The following is a 23951-nucleotide window of genomic DNA, read 5'->3' as shown; positions in this document are numbered from 1 at the left end:
TCAAGTCACTTCACTTCTCTGGGCCTCGGTTACCTCATCTGTAAAATGGGGATTAAGACTGTGAGCCCCCCGTGGGACAACCTGATCACCTTGTAACCTCCCCAGTGCTTTGCACATAGTAAGCGCTTAATAAATGCCATCATTATTATTATTAAATGAAGGACAGAGTCCATTCATTCATTCAATCGTATTCATTCATTCAATCGTATTTATTGAGCGCTTACTGTGTGCAGAGCACTGTATTAAGCACTTGGGAAGTCCAGGTTGGCAACATATAGAGATGGTCCCTCCCCAACAACGAGCTCACGGTCTAGAAGCGGGAGACAGACAAAAAAAAGCGTGGACACGTGTCAGGTCGTCAGAATAAATAAAAATAAAGCTAGATGCACATTATCAACAAAATAAATAGAATGGTAAATAGGTACAAGAAGTTCAGTTCAGCATCTTAATTACTAAAGGGCGTGCTTAGCTGGGATGGCAAAGCGCTTTGGAAATGTGTATATATTGTATATATTAATATATACTATATAGTATAAATTACTAAGCACTCTGGTCCATCTGGTCCTAAAAATGCATATATCTCTACATGGATTCTTAAACTTTCAGTGGGAGAACTCATATTCTAATAAGGCAATTCAATTTTCTAGAGAAAAGTCAATCTTGACTTTTTACCTTGATTCATACAATTTTACCTTTATATATACTAATACTAATATATACTATATAGTACATATTTATATATAGTATACATTAATATATACTATAGAATATTAGTATATATGGCATATACAGCATAATATACTATATAATACACACACTATATTATAAATTGTATATATTAATATATGGTATGTATTAATACATATTGTATGTTAACATATAATATAGTATATATTAATATATAGCATGCATTGATGTATGCTATATGTTAATATATGCTATATGTTAAAATATACTATATATATTAATATATATGCTATATTGATATATGCTATATATTAATATATACGGTATATGGTATATAGTAGCGTATGTGTTGCATACTATATTATACCATATATACTAATATACTTATATATTATATATATAGCATATATACTATATATCATATATATATATATACATATAGATGGTCCCTACCCAACAGCGAGCTCTATATGTATGTTAATATATACTATATATTATATATAGTGTATATATTTTATATAGAGAATGCACTGTTGGGTAGGGACCGTCGCTATATGTTGTGAACTTGTACTTCCCAAGCGCTTAGTACAGTGCTGTGCACACAGTAAGCGCTCAATAAATTCGATTGAATGAATGAATACGATTGAATGAATATTATATAATATATATATATATATATAAAATACATATATTAGAACCAAGAGAGCTGTGACTTGTGAACTCATTCACACTCAGCGCCTTTCCTCTTAAACCAGTTCATTTGGAAAAGCCAGCTTTTTAATGGTCCACTGGGGCGTAACTTGGTGGAAACGTAAGTTGGGGAGCCATCCTAGAGAACGCAATCGGTAGCGGGCGGAGACCGCCCTCGCCTCCCCAGAAATGTTGGGGCAGCTGTCCGGGATGAGGAATGGTTCTCAGTCGGGAGGGTGATTTTTTTTTTGTCCAAAGGGGCTCCAGGAGATGGAAAATGCCAGCGGTTTAGGGAGGGCACAGAGCTTGTGATTGGGTGGGGCAAGAATAAATGGTCTTCCTCCAAATAAAAAGGTTTGTGCAGGGCCAAGACCGCTCTACGTCAAACCCAAACCTTCCCTGCCGCTTTATTTTCCCTCCGCATTCTTCCATAATAATAATAATAATAATGATGGCGGCATTTGTTAAGCGCTTACTATGTGCAAAGCACTGTTCTAAGCGCTGGGGGGATACAAGGCGATCAGGCTGTCCCACGCGGGGCTTACAGTCTTAATCCCCATTTTCCAGATGAGGTAACTGAGGCTCAGAGAAGTTAAGTGACTTGCCCAAGGTCACACAGCAGGCATGTGGCGGAGCCGGGACTCGAACCCACAACCTCTGACTCCAAAGCCCGGGCTCTTTCCACTGAGCCACGCTGCTTCTCTATAATGATAAGAAGAAGAAATAGTGATGGCATTTAAGTGCTTAACAAATGCCATTATTATTATCCTCGCGCTTAACAAATGCCATTATTATTATCCTCATCAGAATTTACTAAGCCCCTATTGGCTACAGAGCACTGTACTAGATGCTATATGTTGCCAACTTGTACTTCCCAAGCGCTTAGTACAGTGCTCTGCACACAGTAAGCGCTCAATAAATACGATTGATTGATGCTTGGGAACACTAAATAGAATGAGAACCCACAGTCCCTGTCGTCCAGGAGGTCACCGCTGAATTTCTTGATAATATAGGATTTGTAGGTTAAGATAAAGCATGTGATGTTTGATGGTCTGTCTCTGACCGTGTTAGGCCCTTACTTCATAGCATTCATTCAGTCGTATTTATTGAGCACTTACTGTGTGCAGAGCACTGTGCTAAGCGCTTGGGAAGTCCAAGCTGGGCATTGTATTGAGCGCTGGGGTAGATAGAAGCTAATCAGGTTAGACACAGTCCATGCCCCACGTGAGGCTCACGCTCTTAATCCCCATTTTACAGGTGAGGTAACCGAGGCACGGAGACGTGACTTTCCCAAGGTCACACAGCCGACGCGTGGCGGAGTGGGATTAGAACCCAAGTCCTCTCGGCTCCCAGGCCGGTGCTCTATCCACTGAGCCTCACTGCTTTCTTTCCCCCTTCCTTTCTTAGATTTTTGAGCTCCTTGAGTAGGGACCATATCTAATTTTTGTGCATTTTTTCCCAGCGCTTTCAATAGGGCTTTGCACAAAGTAAGTGTTTAATAAATATGTGGGGTTGGTTTCTTGTCCCACTAAAGAGCATAACTATTTGTTGGCGGGGGTAGGACTTAAACTAAAAGTTCTCTCCCAGCATGTATTAATGATAAATTTATCTCCATTCTCAGACTCTGAACTAGATCCCCAAATACTCTAGTATTTGAGAGGAAAGTTACTCTTCGGATACCCACCTCTGCCGCTTCAGCTGTACGTAACAGCCCAAGTTCATTTGGAAAAAAAGGTTTATTTTTATACATTCCCCATACCAGTTTACAGAGAACACACCTGATCTACACAGTAGTGTTAAAAAAAAAATTCAGCAATGGCTTTTGAATAGGCATTATTAAAACAAAGGGACGAAGGTTTGGGGTTAATTACCCAGTACTTTGAATAAAAAGCTTCCGGGACATCTTGACTATAATGCTTTCCCTGCTACTGTTTTTCCACATGTGATTTTTAGCTCTTTTAGACACTTCCTTACTGAGGCCCCACCCCTACTGAGAATCTTTCTAAAGCAAAGAGTCTGAAGTTCATCCCACTGTCCATCCAAACCACAGTGGACAAATGAACCTGGAGGGAAAGGAAAAGAACGATCTAAAGTAACGGAGAATCCCCTAGACTCGGAACAGATTAGCATCAACGATACCGACAAAATCCCGCCTTTTGGGATTAATCACAACAGCCTCGGAACTTCTTGCGCTTCCAAAAAGGATCCAGAGGGAGGGTTTTGTCCTTGTTTAACGTGAAGGAGCGATCAGTAAAGGGAGGGTTGGGTGGTTGTTATTTTAATGTGAATTGGCTGAGAATCTTTCTAAAGCAGAGTCTGAAGTTCATCCCACTGTCCATCCAAACCAGACCCAGTGGATAAATGAACCTGGAGGGAAAAGAAAAGAACGATCTAAAGTAGCGGAGAATCCCCTAGACTCGGAATAGGTTAGCATCAACGATACCGACAAAATCCCGCCTTTTGGGATTAATCACAACAGCCTCGGAACTTCTTGCGCTTCCAAAAAGGATCCAAAGGGAGGGTTTTGTCCTTGTTTAACGTGAAGGAGCGATGAGTAAAGGGAGGGTTGGGTGGTTGTTATTTTAACTTGAATCGGCTGAGAATCTTTCTAAAGCAAAGAGTCTAAAGTTCATCCCACTGTCCATCCAAAGCAGACCAAGTGGACAAGTGAACCTGGAGGGGAAAAAAAAAAAGGATGATCTAAAGTAGCGGAGAATCCCCTAGACTCGGAACAGATTAGCATCAGCGATAACGACAAAATCCCGCCTTTTGGGATTAATCACAACAGCCTCGGAACTTCTTGCGCTTCCAAAAAGGATCCAAAGGGAGGGTTTTGTCCTTGTTTAACGTGAAGGAGCGATTAGTAAAGGGAGGGTTGGGTGGTGGTTATTTTAACGTGAATCGGCTGAGAATCTTTCTAAAGCAGAGTCTGAAGTTCATCCCACTGTCCATCTGTCCTTCTAGACTGTGAGCCCCATGTTGGGTAGGGACCGTCTCTATATGTTGCCAACTTGTACTTCCCAAGCACTTAGTACAGTGCTCTGCACACAGTAAGCGCTCAATAAATATGATTGATTGTCCATCCAAACCAGACCCAGTGGACAAATGAACCTGGAGGGAAAAGAAAAGAACGATCTAAAGTAGCGGAGAATCCCCTAGACTCGGAACAGATTAGCATCAACGATACCGACAAAATCCCGCCTTTTGGGATTAATCACAACAGCCTCGGAACTTCTTGCGCTTCCAAAAAGGATCCAGAGGGAGGGTTTTGTCCTTGTTTAAGGTGAAGGTGCGATTAGTAAAGGGAGGGTTGGGTGGTTGTTATTTTAACGTGAATTGGCTGAGAATCTAAAGCAAAGAGTCTAAAGTTCATCCCACTGTCCACCCAAAGCAGACCCAGTGGACAAATGAACCTGGAGGGAAAGGAAAAGAACGATCTAAAGTAGCGGAGAATCCCCTAGACTCGGAACAGATTGGCATCAACGATACCGACAAAATCCCGCCTTTTGGGATTAATCACAACAGCCTCGGAACTTCTTGCGCTTCCAAAAAGGATCCAAAGGGAGGGTTTTGACCTTGTTTAACGTGAAGGTGCGATTAGTAAAGGGAGGGTTGGGTGGTTGTTATTTTAATGTGAATCGGCTGAGAATCTTTCTAAAGCAGAGTCTGAAGTTCATCCCACTGTCCATCCAAACCAGACCCAGTGGACAAATGAACCTGGAGGGAAAGGAAAAGAACGATCTAAAGTAGCGGAGAATCCCCTAGACTTGGAACAGATTGGCATCAACGATACCAACAAAATCCCGCCTTTTGGGATTAATCACAACAGCCTCGGAACTTCTTGCGCTTCCAAAAAGGATCCAGAGGGAGGGTTTTGTCCTTGTTTAAGGTGAAGGTGCGATTAGTAAAGGGAGGGTTGGGTGGTTGTTATTTTAACGTGAATTGGCTGAGAATCTAAAGCAAAGAGTCTAAAGTTCATCCCACTGTCCACCCAAAGCAGACCCAGTGGACAAATGACCCTGGAGGGAAAGGAAAAGAACGATCTAAAGTAGTGGAGAATCCCCTAGACTCGGAACAGATTGGCATCAACGATACCGACAAAATCCCGCCTTTTGGGATTAATCACAACAGCCTCGGAACTTCTTGCGCTTCCAAAAAGGATCCAGAGGGAGGGTTTTGTCCTTGTTTAACGTGAAGGAGCGATCAGTAAAGGGAGGGTTGGGTGGTGGTTATTTTAACGTGAAGGGGCGATTAGTGGACCGTGGCAGGTGACGGGCGGAAGTGAGATCCGGGTTTTCGGAGCCGCGCTCGTCTTCCTAGAAACGGCAGGCGGGTTCCGCGCCCGGGGAAGTGTCGTCCTCGGGCCGGCCGGCGGCGAAGGCCCCTCCTCGGCTGGCTCGGTGGTGGCGGTGAGCCTCGAAAAGGCGGCAGCGGTGGCGGACGTGTCCGGTGGCGGGGGGTTATTCCTCTCCGGGGTGCGTGCCCCTTCGCTTACTTCACTCGCCCGCCCGCCGCGGCCATCCCGGGCGAGGGCGGGAGCGGTCGTTCCTTCAGCCGGCGGGGCCTCTGCTCCCGATCCCGCTGCCCCCGGGCTCCCGGCTGACATCACGCGAACTTCTTTTTGGTGGCAGTGAACCTCTCCATGTACTAGACCACAGAGACACAAAGGGTCAGTTGAGTGTATTGACGGAGCGCCGGCCGCGCGCAGGGCACCGTACTGAGCGCTCGGGAGAGTACGATGGGACGGACACGGTCCCTGCCCACGCGAGCTTAACTGTCTAGACGGGGGAGACAGGCATCGTGGCTCAGTGGAAAGAGCCTGGGCTTGGGAGTGTTGTTGTTGCCAACTTGGACTTCCCAAGCGCTTGGTACAGTGCTCTGCACACAGTAAGCGCTCAATAAATACGATTGATTGAGTGAGAGGTCATGGTCAGATCCCGGCTCCGCCGACTGTCAGCTGCGTGGCTTTGGGCGAGTCACTTCTCTGTGCCTCAGTTACCTCATCTGTAAAATGGGGATTAAGACGGTGAGCCCCCCGTGGGACAAACTGATCACCTTGGAACCTCCCCAGCGCTTAGAACAGTGCTTTGCACATAGTAAGCGCTTAACAAATGCCATCATTATTATTATTCTCTGTGCCTCAGTGACCTCATCTGTAAAATAAGGATGAAGACTGTGAGCCCCACGGGAGACAACCTCATCACCTTGTAACCTCCCCAGCGCTCAGAGAAGCAGCATGGCTCAGTGGAAAAGAGCCCGGGCTTTGGAGTCAGAGGTCATGGGTTCAAATCCTGGCTCCGCCACTTGTCAGCTGTGTGACTCTGGGCAAGTCACTTCACTTCTCTGGGCCTCAGTTCCCTCATCTGTAAAATGGGGATGAAGACTGTGAGCCCCCAGGGGGACAACCTGATCACCTTGTAACCTCCCCAGTGCTTAGAACAGTGCTTTGCACAGAGTAAGCACTTAATAAATGCCATTATTATTATTATTATTATTTTTATTAAAAGGGGGATAGAGACTGTGAGCCCCCCGTTGGCCAACCTGATCACCTTGTAACCTCCCCAGTGCTTAGAACGGTGCTTTGCACAGAGTAAGCGCTTAATAAATGCCATTATTATTATTATTATTTTCATTAAAAGGGGGATGGAGACTGTGAGCCCCCCGTGGGCCAACCTGATCACCTTGTAACCTCCCCAGCACTTAGAACGGTGCTTGGCACATTGTAAGCGCTTAATAAATGCCATCATCATTATTATTATTATTATTATTAATAGAAATAAATTCGATACGGACGTTAAGTGCTGCGGGGCCGGGAAGGGGGATGAGTAGAGGGGGGCAAGTCAGGGGGACGCAGAAGGGAGTGGCAGAAAAGGAAAAGAGTTTAATCGGAAAGGTGAGGCTTCAGGAAGTGGGGGAGAGGAAATGTCTGTCAGTTTTGAGGAGGGAGGGCATTCCAGGCCGGAGGCAGGATGCGGGCCGAGAGATAGACGGAATCGAGGTACGGTGAGAAACCGAGTGTGCGCGCTGGGGTCACTTGAAGCTTAAAAAGGGAAATTCTTTCCTGACAGAAAAGGACAAGGCGGCCCAGCAGGGTAACTCACTGGACTGGGATTTGTTGCACTCTTTTGACGGATGGTTCATTTATTCATTCAATCGTTATTTATTGAGCACTTCCTGTGTGCAGTCAATCAATCAATCGTATTTATTGAGCGCTTACTGTGTGCAGAGCACTGGACTAAGCGCTTGGGAAGTCCAAGTTGGCAACATCTAGAGACAGTCCCTACCCAACAGTGGGCTCACAGTCTAAGAGGGGGAGACAGACAACACAACCAAACAGACTAACAAAAATAAAATAAATAGAATAGATATGTACAATATAGAGTAATAAATATGTACACACATATATACAGGTGCTGTGGGGAAGGGAAGGAGGTAAGATGCGGGGGATGGAGAGGGGGAGAGGAAGGATTAAGTGCTTGGGAAGTCCAAGTTGGCAACATACAGAGACGGTCCCTACCCAACGACGGGCTCACAGTCTAGAAACGGCTCAGCTCGACGTCCAGATGTGGTAATGGAGGCACAGAGAAGTTAAGGGATTTGCCCATGGGAAGTAAGGTGAGTACAGAGCCCCAGAAAATCCTGTTATTAATCCCACCTTACCCCCAGCAAGTCTAGCACGCGGACCCAAAACGTGTCTCCCTCCACCCCGATCTGAAACTGAACCGCGGCTACCAGGCGGGACTGAGGCCTACCAAGCAGGGAGTCGGGACTGACGGCAAGTCACCCGAGGAGGAGAGCATGACTCAAATCTTAGGAAAATGAAGGGTCTTAGACCTCACTGTTTTTATTTTGGGGGTGTTTTTTTCCATGGATTTTTCTAAGCGCTCACTATGTGCCAGGCACCATTCTAAGCGCTGGAGTAAATACAAAGTAATAATGATAATAAGGATGGCATTTATTAAACACTTACTATGTGCAAAGCGCTCTTCGAAGCGCTGCGGAGGTTACAAGGTGATCAGGTTGTCCCCTGGGGGGTTCACAGTCTTTATTTTTAATAAATACATTTTTTAATAAATCTTTATTTATTTATTTTACTTGTACATATCTTCTGTTTATTTCATTTTGTTAGTATGTTTGGTTTTGTTCTCTGTCTCCCCCTTCTAGACTGTGAGCCTGCTGTTGGGTAGGGACTGTCTCTAGATGTTGCCAACTTGGACTTCCCAAGCGCTTAGTACAGTGCTCTGCACACAGTAAGCGCTCAATAAATACGATTGATTGATTAATCCCCATTTTCCAGGTGAGGGAACCAAGGCCCAGAGAAGGGACTTCCCTTTGACTTGCCCAAAGTCACCCAGCTGACAACTGGTGGAGCCAGGATTTGAACCCATGACCTCTGACTCCAAAGCCCGGGCTCTTTTCCACTGAGCCACGCTGCTTCTCTAATCAGGTTGGATACAGTCCATGTCCCACGGGGCTCCCCATCTTAATCCCCATTTTACAGATGTGGTAACTGAGGCCCAGAGAAGTGACTGGCCCAAGATCACGGAGCAGACAAGTGGCAGAGTGGGGATGAGAACCCACGGCCTTCTGATTCCTAGTTCATTCATTCATTCAATCATATTTATTGAGCGCTTACTGTGCGCACAGCACTGTACTAAGCGCTTGGGAAGTCCAAGTGGGCAACATCTAGAGACGGCCCCTACCCAACAACGGGCTCACAGTCTAGAAGGGGGAGACAGATGGCAAAACAAAACATGTGGTCACGTATCAAGTCATCAGAATAAATAGAAATAAAGCTAGATGCACATCATTAACAAAATAGACTAATAAATCTGTACAAGTAAAATAAATCGAGTAATAAATCTGTCCAAACATCTATCCAGGTGCTGTCGGGAGGGGAAAGAGGTAGGGCCGGGGGGATGAGGAGGGGGAGAAGAAAAGGGGCTCAGTCTGGGAAGGCCTCCTGGAGGAGGTGAGCTCTCAGTAGGGCTTTGAATTCATTCATTCATTCATTCAATCATATTTATTGAGCGCTTACTGTGTGCAGAGCACTGGACTAATCGCTTGGGAAGTACAAGTTGGCAACATAATTCGTTTTTAATAATAATAGCATTTATTAATAATAATATTTATTAAGCACTTACTATGTGCCAAGCACTGTTCTAAACACAGGGGAGGTTACAAGGTGATCAGGTTGTCCCACGGAGGGCTCACAGTCTTCATCCCCACTTTCCAGATGAGGGAACTGAGGCACAGAGAAGTTCAGTCATTCATTCAATCGTATTTATTGAGCACTTACTGTGTGCAGAGCACTGTACTAAGCACTTGCGAAGTCCAAGTTGGCAACATATAGAGACGGTCCCTACCCAACAGCGGGCTCACGGTCTAGAAGTGAAGTGCCTTGTCCAAAGTCACACAGCTTTGAGCGCTTACTGTGTGCAGAGCACTGTACTAATCAATCAATCAATCAATGGTATTTATTGAGCGCTTACTGTGTGCAGAGCACTGGACTAAGCGCTTGGGAAGTATAAGTTGGCAACATATAGAGACAGTCCCTACCCAACAGTGGGCTCACAGTCTAGAAGGGGGAGACAGAGAACAAAACCAAACATATTAACAAAATAAAATAAATAGAACAGATATGTACAAGTAAAATAGAGTAATAAATATGTACAAACATATATACAGGTGCTGTGGGGAACGGAAGGAGGTAAGACGGGGGGTACTAAGCGCTTGGGAAGTCCAAGTTGGCAACATCTAGAGACGGTCCCTACCCAACAGTGGGCTCACAGTCTAGAAGTGAAGTGACCTGTCCGAAGTCACACAGCTTTGAGCGCTTACTGTGTGCAGAGCACTGTACTAAGCGCTTGGGAAGTCCAAGTTGGCAACATCTAGAGATGGTCCCTACCCAACAGTGGGCTCACAGTCTAGATTCATTCATTCATTCAATCGTATTTATTGAGCACTTCCTGTGTGCACAGCACTGTACCAAGCGCTTGGGAAGTCCACGTTGGCAACATCTAGAGACGGTCCCTACCCAACAGCGGGCTCACGGTCTAGAAGTGAAGTGACACAGCTCTGAGCGCTTACTGTGTGAAGAGCACTGTGCTAAGCGCTTGGGAGAGTACGATATCCCAATTAACAGACACATCCCCGGCACCTAACACCGACTTCTGGAGGGCCAGAAGGGTAGGAGGAGGTTTCGGGCGAGCAGAAGAAAAGCGGTTTCCCCCCACCTTGTCGTAGCCCTCCAGTTCTCGGAGTTTCTTGATCTCGAACAGGTTGCCCTCCACGGCCAGGAGGGAGATCTGGGAATCGCTGAGGATGCTCTGGGGAAGCATGCTGAGCTCCAGGCAGTTCTCTTCCAGGCGGAGGACTTTGAGGCGAGGGCAGCGAGAAATCTGCACGGAGATCTGGGAAATCTGTCCAGCCGGCCGACGGGGGCGAAGGGAGAGAGAGGGAGAATCGATCAATCGTATTGATTGAGCGCTTACTGTGTGCAGAGCACTGGACTAAGCGCTTGGGAAGTCCAAGTTGGCAACATATAGAGACGGTCCCTACCCAACAGTGGGCTCACAGTCTACATGGCGGTCGCTAGACTGGAAGGCCCCCAACTTCCTTCCCTCCCCTTAATAATAATAATAATAATAATGATCAATCAATCAATCAATCGTATTTATTGGGCGCTTACTGTGTGCAGAGCACTGGACTAAGCCCTTGGGAAGTCCGAGTTGGCAACGTCTAGAGCCGGTCCCTACCCAACAGCGGGCTCACAGTCTAGAAGGGGGAGACGGAGAACAAAACCAAACATAGTCACAAAATAAAATAAATAGAATAGATATGTACAAGTAAAATAAATAAATAGAGTAATAATAAATAAATAAATACAACTGAATGAATACGGGGACGGGGGGAGGAACCTTGTTCTGGCTGAGGTTGAGTTTGCCTGCTGTTGGGCAGGGACCGCTCCCAAGCGCCTAGTATAGTGCTCTGCACACAGTAAGCGCTCAATAAATACGATTGAATGAATACGGGGACAAGTGGAGGAACCTGGTTCTGGTTGAGTTTGCCCGCTGTTGGGTAGGGACCGCTCCCAAGCGCCTAGTCCAGTGCTCTGCACACAGTAAGCGCTCAATAAATACGATTGACTGAATACAGGGACAAGGGAAGGAACCTGGTTCTGGTTGAGGTTGAGTTCGCCCGCTGTTGGGTAGGAACCGCTCCCAAGCGCCTAGTCCAGTGCTCTGCACACAGTAAGCGCTCAGTAAATACGACTGAATGAATACGGGGATGAGGGGAGGAACCTGGTTCTGGTTGTGCATGAGTTCGCCCACTGTTGGGTAGGGACCGCTCCCAAGCGCCTAGTCCAGTGCTCTGCACACAGTAAGCGCTCAATAAATACGATGGAGTGAATACAGGGATGAGGGGAGGAACCTGGTTCTGGTTGAGCTTGCCCGCTGTTGGGTAGGGACCGCTCCCAAGCGCCTAGTCCAGTGCTCTGCCCACAGTAAGCGCTCAGTAAATACGACTGAATGAATACGGGGATGAAGGGAGGAACCTGGTTCTGGTTGTGGATGTGTTCGCCCGCTGTTGGGTAGGGACCGCTCCCAAGCGCCTAGTCCAGTGCTCTGCACACTGTAAGTGCTCAATAAATACCACTGAATGAATACGGGGACGAGGGGAGGAACCTGGTTCTGGTTGAGTTCGCCCGCTGTTGGTTAGGAACCGCTCCCAAGCGCCTAGTCCAGTGCTCTGCACACAGTAAGCGCTCAATAAATACGATGGAGTGAATACGGGGACGAGGGGAGGAACCTAATTCTGGTTGAGTTTGCCCACTGTTGGGTAGGAACCGCTCCCAAGTGCCTAGTCCAGTGCTCTGCACACAGTAAGCGCTCAATAAATATGACTGACTGAATACAGGGATGAGGGGGAGGAACCCGGTTCTGGTTGTGGGTGAGTTCGCCCGCTGTTGGGTAGGGACCGCTCCCAAGCGCCTAGCCCAGTGCTCTGCCCACAGTAAGCGCCCAATAAAGACGACGGGGTGAATACGGGGATGAGGGGAGGAACCTGGTTCTGGTTGTGGATGAATTCGCCCGCTGTTGGGTAGGGACCGCTCCCAAGCGCCTAGTCCAGTGCTCTGCACACAGTAAGCGCTCAATAAATACGACTGAGTGAATACGGGGATGAGGGGAGGAACCTGGTGCAGGCTGAGTTTGCCCGCTGTTGGGTAGGGACCGCTCCCAAGCGCTTAGCCCAGTGCTCTGCACACAGTAAGCGCTCAATAAATACGACTGACTGAATACGTGGATGAGGGGAGGAACCTGGTTCTGGTTGTGGATGAGTTCGCCCGCTGTTGGGTAGGGACCGCTCCCAAGCGCCTAGCCCAGTGCTCTGCCCACAGTAAAAGCTCAATGAAGACAACGGGGTGAATACGGGGACGAGGGGGGGAACCTGGTTCTGGTTGAGGTTGAGTTCGATGGCCTGCAGCCGGCTGATGCCGTCAGACACGCTCTGGATCTGGTTCTTGGACAGATCCACCAAGTCCAGGTGGCCGAGGTGGCCGAGCTGGGCGGGCACGGCCCGCAGGCGGTTCCCCGAGAGGCCGAGGGTCTTGAGGGCCGCCAGCTGCCCGAAGGACGCCGGCAGCTCCGTCAGGTGGTTGTGGTTCAGCTGCAGGGACTCCAGCTTTGTCAGCCTGCACAGCTCCTCCGGCAGAAAGCCTAGCAACACCAACGGGAAACAGTGCGAAGGGAACCCAGGCGCCTCGTCCGGGGCTCTGCATGCAGGAAGCGCTCAATAATAATAATAATGTTGGTATTTGTTAAGCGCTTACTATGTGCAGTGCACGCCCCGATCTCAGCTGGTCTCTCGGTTTTCTGAGCGACTGACTGTGAGGGAGTCACTTCAACTATATTACTATTACTCTATTTATTTATTTATTTATTTTACTTGTACATTTCTATCCTATTTATTTTATTTTGTTGGTATGTTTGGTTTTGTCCTCTGTCTCCCCCTTTTAGACTGTGAGCCCACTGTTGGGTAGGGACTGTCTCTATGTGTTGCCAATTTGTACTTCCCAAGCGCTTAGTACAGTGCTCTGCACATAGTAAGCGCTCAATAAATACGATTGATTGATTGATTGATTGATGATTGATTGCCAAGAACTGTTCTAAGCGCTGGGGTACATACAATGCAATCAGATTGTCCCACTGGGGCTCACAGTCTTCATCCTCATTTTACAGAGGAGGGAACTGAGGCACAGAGAAGTGAAGTGACTTGCCCAAAGTCACACAGCTGACAATTGGCAAAGCCGGGATTTGAACCCCTGACGTCTGACTCCAAACCCCGTGCTCTTCCCACTGAGCCATGAAATACGATTAATTGCCAGGAGGCCTTCCCAGAATGAGCCCCCTTCCCATCCCTCCTTCCCCTCCCCACGGCACCTGTATAGATGTTTGGACGGATTGATTACTCTATTTTCCTTTCATTCATTCAATCAATCGCACTGATTGAGCGCTTACGGTGTGCTAAGCGCTTGGGAAGCCCAAGCCGGCAGCATCTAGAGACGGTCCCTACCCAACGGCGGGCTCACAGTCTTGAAGGGGGAGACAGACGACAAAACAAAAACCTATTAACAAAATAAAACAGCATATGTACAAATAAAATAGAGTAATAAGCACGTACAAACCTATATACAGGTAGACAGCAAAACAACTTGTACATATTTACTATTCTATTTTTCATTCATTCAGTCATATTTATTGAGCGCTTACTGTGTGCAGAGCACTGGGCTGAGCGCTTGGGAAGTCCAAGTCGGCAACATCTAGAGACGGTCCCTACCCGACAGCGGGCTCACAGTCTAGAAGGGGGAGACAGACAACAAAACATTAACCAAATAAAATAAATAGAATAAATATGTATATATAAATAGAGTAATAAATCCGTATAAACATATATACATCTATACAGGTGCTGTGGGGAGGGGAAGGAGGTAAGGCGGGGAGGACGGGGACCGTAGCATTTAAGGCCCCCGCGCCTGCGCAACAGAAGCAGAGAAGCAGCGTGGCTCAGTGGAAAGAGCCCGGGCTTTGGAGCCAGAGGTCATGGGTTCGAATCCTGGCTCCGCCACATGTCTGCTGTGTGACCTTGGGCAAGTCACTTCACTTCTCGGAGCCTCAGTTCCCTCATCTGTAAACCGGGGATTAAGACTGTGAGCCCCACGTGGGACAACCTGATCACCTTGTATCCCCCCCAGCGCTTAGAGCAGTGCTTTGCACATAGTAGGCGCTTAACAAATGCCATAAAAAAAATATGATTGAATGAATGAACAGATAAAGGGAGCAAGTCAGGGCGACGCAGAAGGGAGTGGGAGATGATGAGTCGGTGGGGGGGGGGGGTTAGTCAGGGAAGGCCTCTCAGAGGAGATGGGGCTTCAGTAGAGAGGTCTGGTCTTTTTGGGGTGAGGTCCCCCCACCCCCTGGGCACCGCTTGGAACAGTGCTTGGCACATATTAAGTGCTTAATAAATGCCATTATTATTATTATTATTAATTGGTGGAGCTGGGATTTGAACCAACGACCGTGCTCCATCAACTAAGCCAACATATAGCAGAGTTTGATGTGTCTCAAAGTTGTACCTTTCTAGACTGTGAGCCCACTGTTGGGTAGGGACTGCCTCTATATGTCGCCAACTTGGACTTCCCAAGCGCCTAGTCCAGTGCTCTTCACACAGTAAGCGCTCAATAAATACGACTGATTGATTGATTGTACCTCCCAAGCGCTTAGTACAGTGCTCTGTACACAGTAATAATAATAATAATAACGGCATTTATTAAGCGCTTACTATGTGCAAAGCACTGTTCTAAGCGCTGGGGGGGATACAAGGTGATCAGGTTGTCCCACGGGGGGGCTCACAAGCTTAATCCCCATTTTACAAATGAGGGAACTGAAGCTCAGAGAAGTGAAGTGACTTGCCCAAGGTCACACAGCAGACATGTGGCGGAGCCGGGATTCGAACCCCTGACCTCGGACTCCAAAGCCCGGGCTCTTTCCAGTGAGCCATGCTGCTTCTCTAGACTTTTCCAGTCCTGGTCATGAGTCCTCAGGAAATTATGTTCTATTTATTCTGACGCCTTGACCGCTGTCCACAGGTTTTGTTGTCCGTCTCCCCCTTCTATAATAATAATAATAACGTGGGCATTTGTTAAGCGCTTACTATGCGCAAAGCACTGTTCTAAGCGCTGGGAGGGTACAAGGTGATCAGGTTGCCCCACGTGGGGCACACGGTCTTCATCCCCATTTTCCAGATGAGGTAACTGAGGCTCAGAGAAGTGAAGTGACTTACCCAAGGTCACACAGCAGACGTGTGGCAGAGCTGGGATTCGAACCCATGACCTCTGACGCCAAAGCCCGGGCTCTTTCCACCGAGCCACGCTGCTTCTCTAGACCGTGAGCCCGCCGTTGGGTAGGGACCGTCTCTAGATGGTGCCAGCTTGGGCCTCCCGAGCGCTTAGTCCAGTGCTCCGCACACAGGAAGCGCTCAATAAATAGGATTGAATGAATGAATGGATATTAATGAACATACTCAGTTTATTGTGGTTCAGGGCGAGGCTCTTCAGCAGGGTAAACTTCCCGATCAGCAAGGGCGGCAGGCTCTCCATCTTGTTGTTGGATAAGTCGATGGTCCTCAGGTGACTCGCCAGCCTCTGCAGCTCCTCGGGGAACTGGGGTGGGCGGGCATGGGGGCGATCGGTGGTTATTTCCCGAGCGCTTCGTAATCCAGCGCTTAGAACAGTGCTTTGCACACAGTAAGCGCTTAATAAATGCCATCATCATTATTATTATTATAGTCATAATCATAAACATATTAACCAAATAAAATAAACAGAATAAACATGTACAAATAAACAGAGTAATAAATACATACAAACAGATATTCATTCATTCAATCGTATTGAGCGCTTACCGTGTGCAGAGCACTGGACTAAGCGCTTGGGAAGGACAACTTGGCAACATCTAGAGACGGTCCCTACCCAACAGTGGGCTCACAGTCTAGAATACACAGTCTATATACATTCATTCATTCAATCGTATTTATTGAGCGCTTACCACGTGCACAGCACTGGACTAAGCGCTTGGGAAGTACAACCTGGCAACATCTAGAGACGGTCCCTACCCAACAGCGAGCTCACAGTCTAGAATACACAGTCTATATACATTCATTCATTCATTCAATTGTATTCATTCATTCGTATTTATTGAGCGCTTACTGTGTGCAGAGCACTGGACTAAGCGCTTGGGAAGTACCTTTATTCTGTATTCTTTTAGACTGTGAGCCCACTGTTGGGTAGGGACTGTCTCTATATGTTGCCAACTTGGACTTCCCAAGCGCTTAGTCCAGTGCTCTGCACACAAGGCTTGGTGCATAGTAAGCGCTTAACAAATACCATTATTATTATTAAAATGGGGATGAAGCCCGTGAGCCCCACGGGGCCCACCTCATCAACGGGGCTTGGCACGTAGTAAGCGCTTAACAAATAGCATCATCATTATTATCATTATTTATTATTATTATTATTATTAAAATGGGGATGAAGACCGTGAGCCCCACGGGGCCGACCTCATCAACGGGGCTTGGCACGTAGTAAGAGCTTAACAAATAGCATCATCATTATTGTTATCATTATTGTTATTATTATTAAAATGGGGATGAAGACCGTGAGCCCCACGGGGGCGACGTGATCAACGGGGCTTGGCACGTAGTAAGCGCTTAACAAATAGTGTCATCATTATTGTTATCATTATTCTTATTATTAGCATTATTATTATTATTATTAAAATGGGGATGAAGACCGTGAGCCCCACGGGGCCGACCTCATCAACGGGGCTTGGCACGTAGTAAGCGCTTAACAAATAGCATCATCATTATTGTTATCATTATTATTATTATTAAAATGGGGATGAAGACCTTGAGCCCCACGGGGCCCACCTCATCAACGGGGCTTGGCACGTAGTAAGCGCTTAACAAGTACCATCATCATTATTGTTATCATTATTATTATTAAAATGGGGATGAAGACCGTGAGCCCCACGGGGCCGACCTCATCAACGGGGCTTGGCACGTAGTAAGCGCTTAACAAGCACCATCATCATTATTGTTATCATTATTGTTATTATTATTAAAATGGGGATGAAGACCGTGAGCCCCACGGGGCCCACCTCTTCAACGGGGCTTGGCACGTAGTAAGCGCTGAACAAATAGTATCATCATTATTGTTATCATTATTATTATTATTATTATTATTAAAATGGGGATGAAGACCATGAGCCGCACGAGGCCGACCTCATCAACGGGGCTTGGCATGTAGTAAGCGCTTAACAAATAGCATCATCATTATTGTTATCATTATTATTATTATTATTATTAAAATGGGGATGAAGACCCTGAGCCCCACGGGGCCCACCTCATCAACGGGGCTTGGCACGTAGTAAGCGCTTAACAAATAGTATCATCATTATTGTTATCATTATTATTATTATCATCATTATTATTATTATTATTATTAAAATGGGGATGAAGACCGTGAGCCCCAAGGGGCCCACCTCATCAACGGGGCTTGGCACGTAGTAAGCGCTTAACAAGCACCATCATCATTATTGTTATCATTATTGTTATTATTATTAAAATGGGGATGAAGACCGTGAGCCCCACGGGGCCCACCTCTTCAACGGGGCTTGGCACGTAGTAAGCGCTGAACAAATAGTATCATCATTATTGTTATCATTATTATTATTATTATTATTATTAAAATGGGGATGAAGACCATGAGCCGCACGAGGCCGACCTCATCAACGGGGCTTGGCATGTAGTAAGCACTTAACAAATAGCATCATCATTATTGTTATCATTATTATTATTATTATTATTAAAATGGGGATGAAGACCGTGAGCCCCACGGGGCCCACCTCATCAACGGGGCTTGGCACGTAGTAAGCGCTTAACAAATAGTATCATCATTATTGTTATCATTATTATTATTATCATCATTATTATTATTATTATTATTAAAATGGGGATGAAGACCGTGAGCCCCAAGGGGCCCACCTCATCAACGGGGCTTGGCACGTAGTAAGCGCTTAACAAATAGCATCATCATTATTATCATTATCATTATTATTATTATTATTATTATTATTAAAATGGGGATGAAGACCGTGAGCCCCACGGGGGTGACGTGATCAACGGGGCTTGGCATGTAGTAAGCGCTTAACAAATAGCATCATCATTATTGTTATCATTATTTATTCTTCTTATTATTATTAAAATGGGGATGAAGACCGTGAGCCCCACGGGGCCCACCTCATCAACGGAGCTTGGCACGTAGTAAGCGCTTAACAAGTACCATCATCATTACTGTTATCATTATTGTTATTATTATTAAAATGGGGACGAAGACCGCGAACCCCACGGGGCCCACCTCATCAACGGGGCTTGGCACGTAGTAAGCGCTTAACAAGCACCATCATCATTATTGTTATCATTAGTATTATTATTATTATTAAAATGGGGACGAAGACCGTGAGCCCCACGGGGCCCACCTCATCAACGGGGCTTGGCACGTAGTAAGCGCTTAACAAATAGTATCATCATTATTGTTATCATCATCATCATTATTATTATTATTATTATTATTATTATTATTAAAATGGGGATGAAGACCGTGAACCACACGGGGCCCACCTCATCAACGGGGTTTGGCACGTAGTACGCGCTTAACAAGTACCATCATCATTATTATCATTATTTATTATTATTATTATTATTAAAATGGGGACGAAGACCGTGAGCCCCACGGGGCCCACCTCATCAATGGGGCTTGGCACGTAGTAAGCGCTTAACAAATATCATCATCAGTATTGTTATCATTATCATTATTATTATTAAAATGGGGATGAAGACCCTGAGCCCCACGGGGCCCACCTCATCAACGGGGCTTGGCACGTAGTAAGCGCTTAACAAATAGGATCATCATTATTATCATTATTTATTATTATTATTGAATCGGGGATGAAGACCGTGAGCCCCACGGGGCCCACCTCATCAACGGGGCTTGGCACGTAGTAAGCGCTTAACAAGTACCATCATCATTATTGCTATCATTATTATTATTATTATTATTATTAAAATGGGGACGAAGACCGTGAGCCCCACGGGGCCCACCTCATCAATGGGGCTTGGCACGTAGTAAGCGCTTAACAAATATCATCATCAGTATTGTTATCATTATCATTATTATTATTAAAATGGGGATGAAGACCCTGAGCCCCACGGGGCCCACCTCATCAACAGGGCTTGGCACGTAGTAAGCGCTCAACAAATAGGATCATCATTATTATCATTATTTATTATTATTATTAAATCGGGGATGAAGACCGTGAGCCCCACGGGGCCCACCTCATCAACGGGGCTTGGCACGTAGTGAGCGCTTAACAAGTACCATCATCATTATTGTTATCATTATTATTATTATTATTATTAAAATGGGGATGAAGACCGTGAGCCCCACGGGGCCCACCTCATCAACGGGGCTTGGCACGTAGTAAGCGCTTAACAAATAGTATCATCATTATTGTTATCATCATTATTATTATTATTATTATTAAAATGGGGACGAAGACCGTGAGCCCCACGGGGCCCACCTCATCAACGGGGCTTGGCACGTAGTAAGCGCTTAACAAGTACCATCATCATTATTGCTATCATTATTATTATTATTATTAAAACGGGGACGAAGACCGTGAGCCCCACGGGGCCCACCTCATCAATGGGGCTTGGCATGTAGTAAGCGCTTAACAAATATCATCATCAGTATTGTTATCATTATCATTATTAAAATGGGGATGAAGACCCTGAGCCCCACGGGGCCCACCTCATCAACGGGGCTTGGCACGTAGTAAGCGCTCAACAAATAGGATCATCATTATTATCATTATTTATTATTATTATTAAAATGGGGATGAAGACCGTGAGCCCCACGGGGCCCACCTCATCAACGGGGCTTGGCACGTAGTAAGCGCTTAACAAATAGTATCATCATTATTGTTATCATTATCATTATCATTATTATTATTAAAATGGGGATGAAGACCGTGAGCCCCACGGGGCCCACCTCATCAACGGGGCTTGGCACGTAGTAAGCGCTTAACAAGTACCATCATTATTAAGCTGATAGGAGCCCGAAGGTCCCCCAGCGCTCAGTGCAGTGCGGGGCCCAGGGGCGTCGCTCAGCACATAGCCCCGAGGAGGACAGGACAGGTTGCGCTCAGCACATAGCCCCGGGGAGGACAGGACAGGACGCGCTCACCTGGGCCAGGCCTTGCCCCGTGAGCTGGAAGACGCCGGTCTTCTGCGCCGTGTCCAGGTGGGCGCGGAGCGCGCTGTTCCCCATGGCCCCGACCTCTGACCTCTGACCCCTGACCCCCGCCCGCCCCGCAAAGACCCCAACGGCGCTCGCGCGGATGGACCGACCCCCCCTCGTGACGTCACCGCGCGCCCCCCGCCCTCATTGGCTCCGCCCTTTGTGACGTCACCGCCGGACGGACCCGCCCCCAGGCCCGCGCACGCGCGCTCCTTCAGAGCCCCGCCGAAGGGCCGCCCACCATCGTGACGTCACTGCGCACGCCCCGCCTCCATTGGCTCCGCCCCTTTATAACGTCACCAGGACGGCTCCGCCCCCCGCTCTCTCTGTTCCCCCCCTCCGTGACGTCACCGCGCGCCCGGCCTCATTGGCTCCGCCCCTTCGATGGCCCGTCCTCCTTCGTGACGTCACCCTGGCGGCCCCGCCCCCCGGCTCAAGCGCTCTCTCTCAGCACCCTGCCCCCCCTTATGACGTCAATCAATCAATCAATCAATCGTATTTATTGACACGCAAGATTTCCCCCCCAACCCCCCGCGGAAGGACTGTCCTCAAATCCTCCAAACAGTCGCACTTCCTCCCTTCCAAGCCCTCCTGAAGGCTCACCTCCTCCAGGAGGCCTTCCCATCATCATCAATCGTATTTATCGAGCGCTTACTGTGTGCAGAGCACTGGACTAAGCGCTTGGGAAGTACAAGTTGGTAACATATAGAGACAGTCCCTACCCAGCAGTGGGCTCACAGTCTAAAAGGGGGAGACAGAGAACAAAACCAAACATACTAACAAAATAAAGTAAATAGAATAGATATGTACAAGTAAAATAAATAAATAGAGTAACAAATATGTACAAGCATATATACATCTATACAGGTGCTGTGGGGAAGGGAAGGAGGTAAGATGGGGGAGATGGAGAGGGGGACGAGGGGGAGAGGAAAGAAGGGGATCAGTCTGGGAAGGCCTCCGGGAGGAGGTGAGCTCTCAGCAGGGCCTTGAAGGGAGGAAGAGAGGGAGCTTGGCGGATGGGCAGAGGGAGCAGGGCATTCCAGGCCCGGGGGAGGACGTGGGCCGGGGGTCGATGGCGGGACAAACAAGAACGAGGTACGGTGAGGAGATTAGCGGCGGAGGAGCGGAGGGTGCAGGCTGGGCTGGAGAAGGAGAGAAGGGACGTGAGGGAGGAGGGGGCGAGGGGATGGATGGACAGCCTGGAAGCCCAGGGTGAGGAGTTTCTGCCTGATGCCCAGATTGATCGGTAGCCATTGGAGGTTTTTGAGGAGGGAGTAATATGCCCAGAGCGTTTCTGGACAAAGATAATCCGGGCAGCAGCATGAAGTATGGATTGAAGTGGGGAGAGACACGAGGATGAGAGATCAGAGAGAAGGCTGATGCAGTAGTCCAGATGGGATAGGATGAGGGTTTGAATGAGCAGGGTAGCGGTTTGGATGGAGAGGAAAGGGCGGATCTTGGCAATGTTGCGGAGCTGAGACCGGCAGGTTTTGGTGACGGCTTGGATGTGAGGGGTGAATGAGAGAGCGGAGTCGAGGATGACACCAAGGTTGCGGGCTTGTGAGACGGGAAGGATGGTAGTGCCGTCAACAGAGATGGGAAAGTCAGGGAGAGGGCAGGGTTTGGGAGGGAAGACAAGGAGTTCAGTCTTCGACATGTTGAGCTTCAGGTGGCGGGCGGACATCCAGATGGAGATGTCCTGAAGGCAGGAGGAGATGCGAGCCTGGAGAGACGGGGAGAGAGCAGGGGCTAAACTAAACACCCCCTTTTTTCCTCAGCTCCCCCACACCCCGCCCCACAGCACCTGTTTCATAATAACAATAATACTGACGATGGTCTTTGTTAAGCTCTTACTAATGATGGCATTATATTAAGCGCTTACTATGTGCAAAGCACTGTTCCAGGCGCAGGGGACTGTATATATGTTTGTACATATTCATTACTCTATTTATTTATTTATTTTACTTGTACATATTCATTCTATTTATTTTATTTTGTTAATATGTTTTGTTTCATTGTCTGTCTCCCCCTTATATTCTCCCCCTTCGATTGATTGATTGATTCTATTCATTCACTCATTCAATCGTATTTATTGAGCGCTTACTGTGTGCAGAGCACTGGACTAAGCGCTTGGGAAGGACAAGAATTGCAACATATAGAGACGGTCCCTACCCAACAGCAGGCTCACAGTCTAGCAGGGGGAGACAGAGAACAAAGTAAAACATATAAACCAAATAAAATGAATAGAATAAATATGTACAAGTAAGATAGATCTGGAAGTGCTGTGGGGCTGGGTGTCTGTACTAAGCGCTTGGGAAGTACAAGTTGGCAACAGATAGAGACGGTCCCTACGCAACAGCGGGCTCAGAGTCTAGAAGGGGGAGACGAGACAACAAAGCAAAACATATAAACCAAATAAAATGAATAGAATAAATATGTACAAGTAAGATAGATCTGGAAGTGCTGTGGGGCTGGGTGTCTGTACTAAGCGCTTGGGAAGTACAAGTTGGCAACAGATAGGGACGGTTCCTACCCAACAGCGGGCTCACAGTCTAGCAGGGGGAGACAGACAACAAATCCAAACATATTAACCAAATAAAATAAATAGAATAAATATGTACAAGTAATCCAAACATATAAACCAAATAAAATGAATAGAATAAATATGTACAAGATAGATCTGGAAGTGCTGTGGGGCTGGGTGTCTGTCCCCCCTTCTAGACTGTGAGCCTGCTGTTGGGTAGGGACTGTCTCTAGATGTTGCCAACTTGGACTTCCCAAGTGCTTAGTACAGTGCTTTGCACACAGTAAGCGCTCAATAAATACGATTGATTGATTGATTGGACTTCCCAAGTGCTTAGTACAGTGCTCTGCACACAGTAAGCGCTCAATGAATATGATTGAATGAATGAATGAATGAATGACAGCCATCATGACGTCAGCCGTGCGAGCCCCGCCCTCCTCCTCCGCCTTGCTCATGCCCCTTTTGTGACGTCACCGGCTGATGCCCTCCTCTGCCTCCCGCTCTCCACCTCTCTCGCGCGCGCGCCCCCTCGTGACGTCACCGCCTGCCGCCCTCCTGCGGCCGCGGCGGTGCGCCCCCTCGTGACGTCAGCGCGCCTTCGTGACGTCGACGCGCACTGAATGAACGAATGAA

At 47.3% G+C, this 23951-nt stretch overlaps 1 protein-coding gene across 1 annotated transcript; it reads right to left on the bottom strand.

The window, feature by feature from the left end:
• Positions 1-5885: 5885 nt before the first annotated feature.
• On the bottom strand, positions 5886-20824 carry LRRC57 (leucine rich repeat containing 57). Its single transcript, XM_038741359.1, has 5 exons — positions 20741-20824; positions 15961-16099; positions 12829-13097; positions 10614-10799; positions 5886-6024 (listed from the first exon to the last, which is right to left on the bottom strand). Exons 1-5 carry the CDS (start codon positions 20822-20824, stop codon positions 5983-5985), a joined length of 720 nt encoding a protein of 239 aa, XP_038597287.1. The 3' UTR covers positions 5886-5982.
• Positions 20825-23951: the final 3127 nt, after the last annotated feature.

The sequence above is a fragment of the Tachyglossus aculeatus genome (assembly GCF_015852505.1).
Source record: "Tachyglossus aculeatus isolate mTacAcu1 chromosome 12 unlocalized genomic scaffold, mTacAcu1.pri SUPER_6_unloc_1, whole genome shotgun sequence".
Taxonomy (NCBI): Eukaryota; Metazoa; Chordata; class Mammalia; order Monotremata; family Tachyglossidae; genus Tachyglossus; species Tachyglossus aculeatus.
This window is presented reverse-complemented; position numbering and strand designations above follow the sequence as displayed.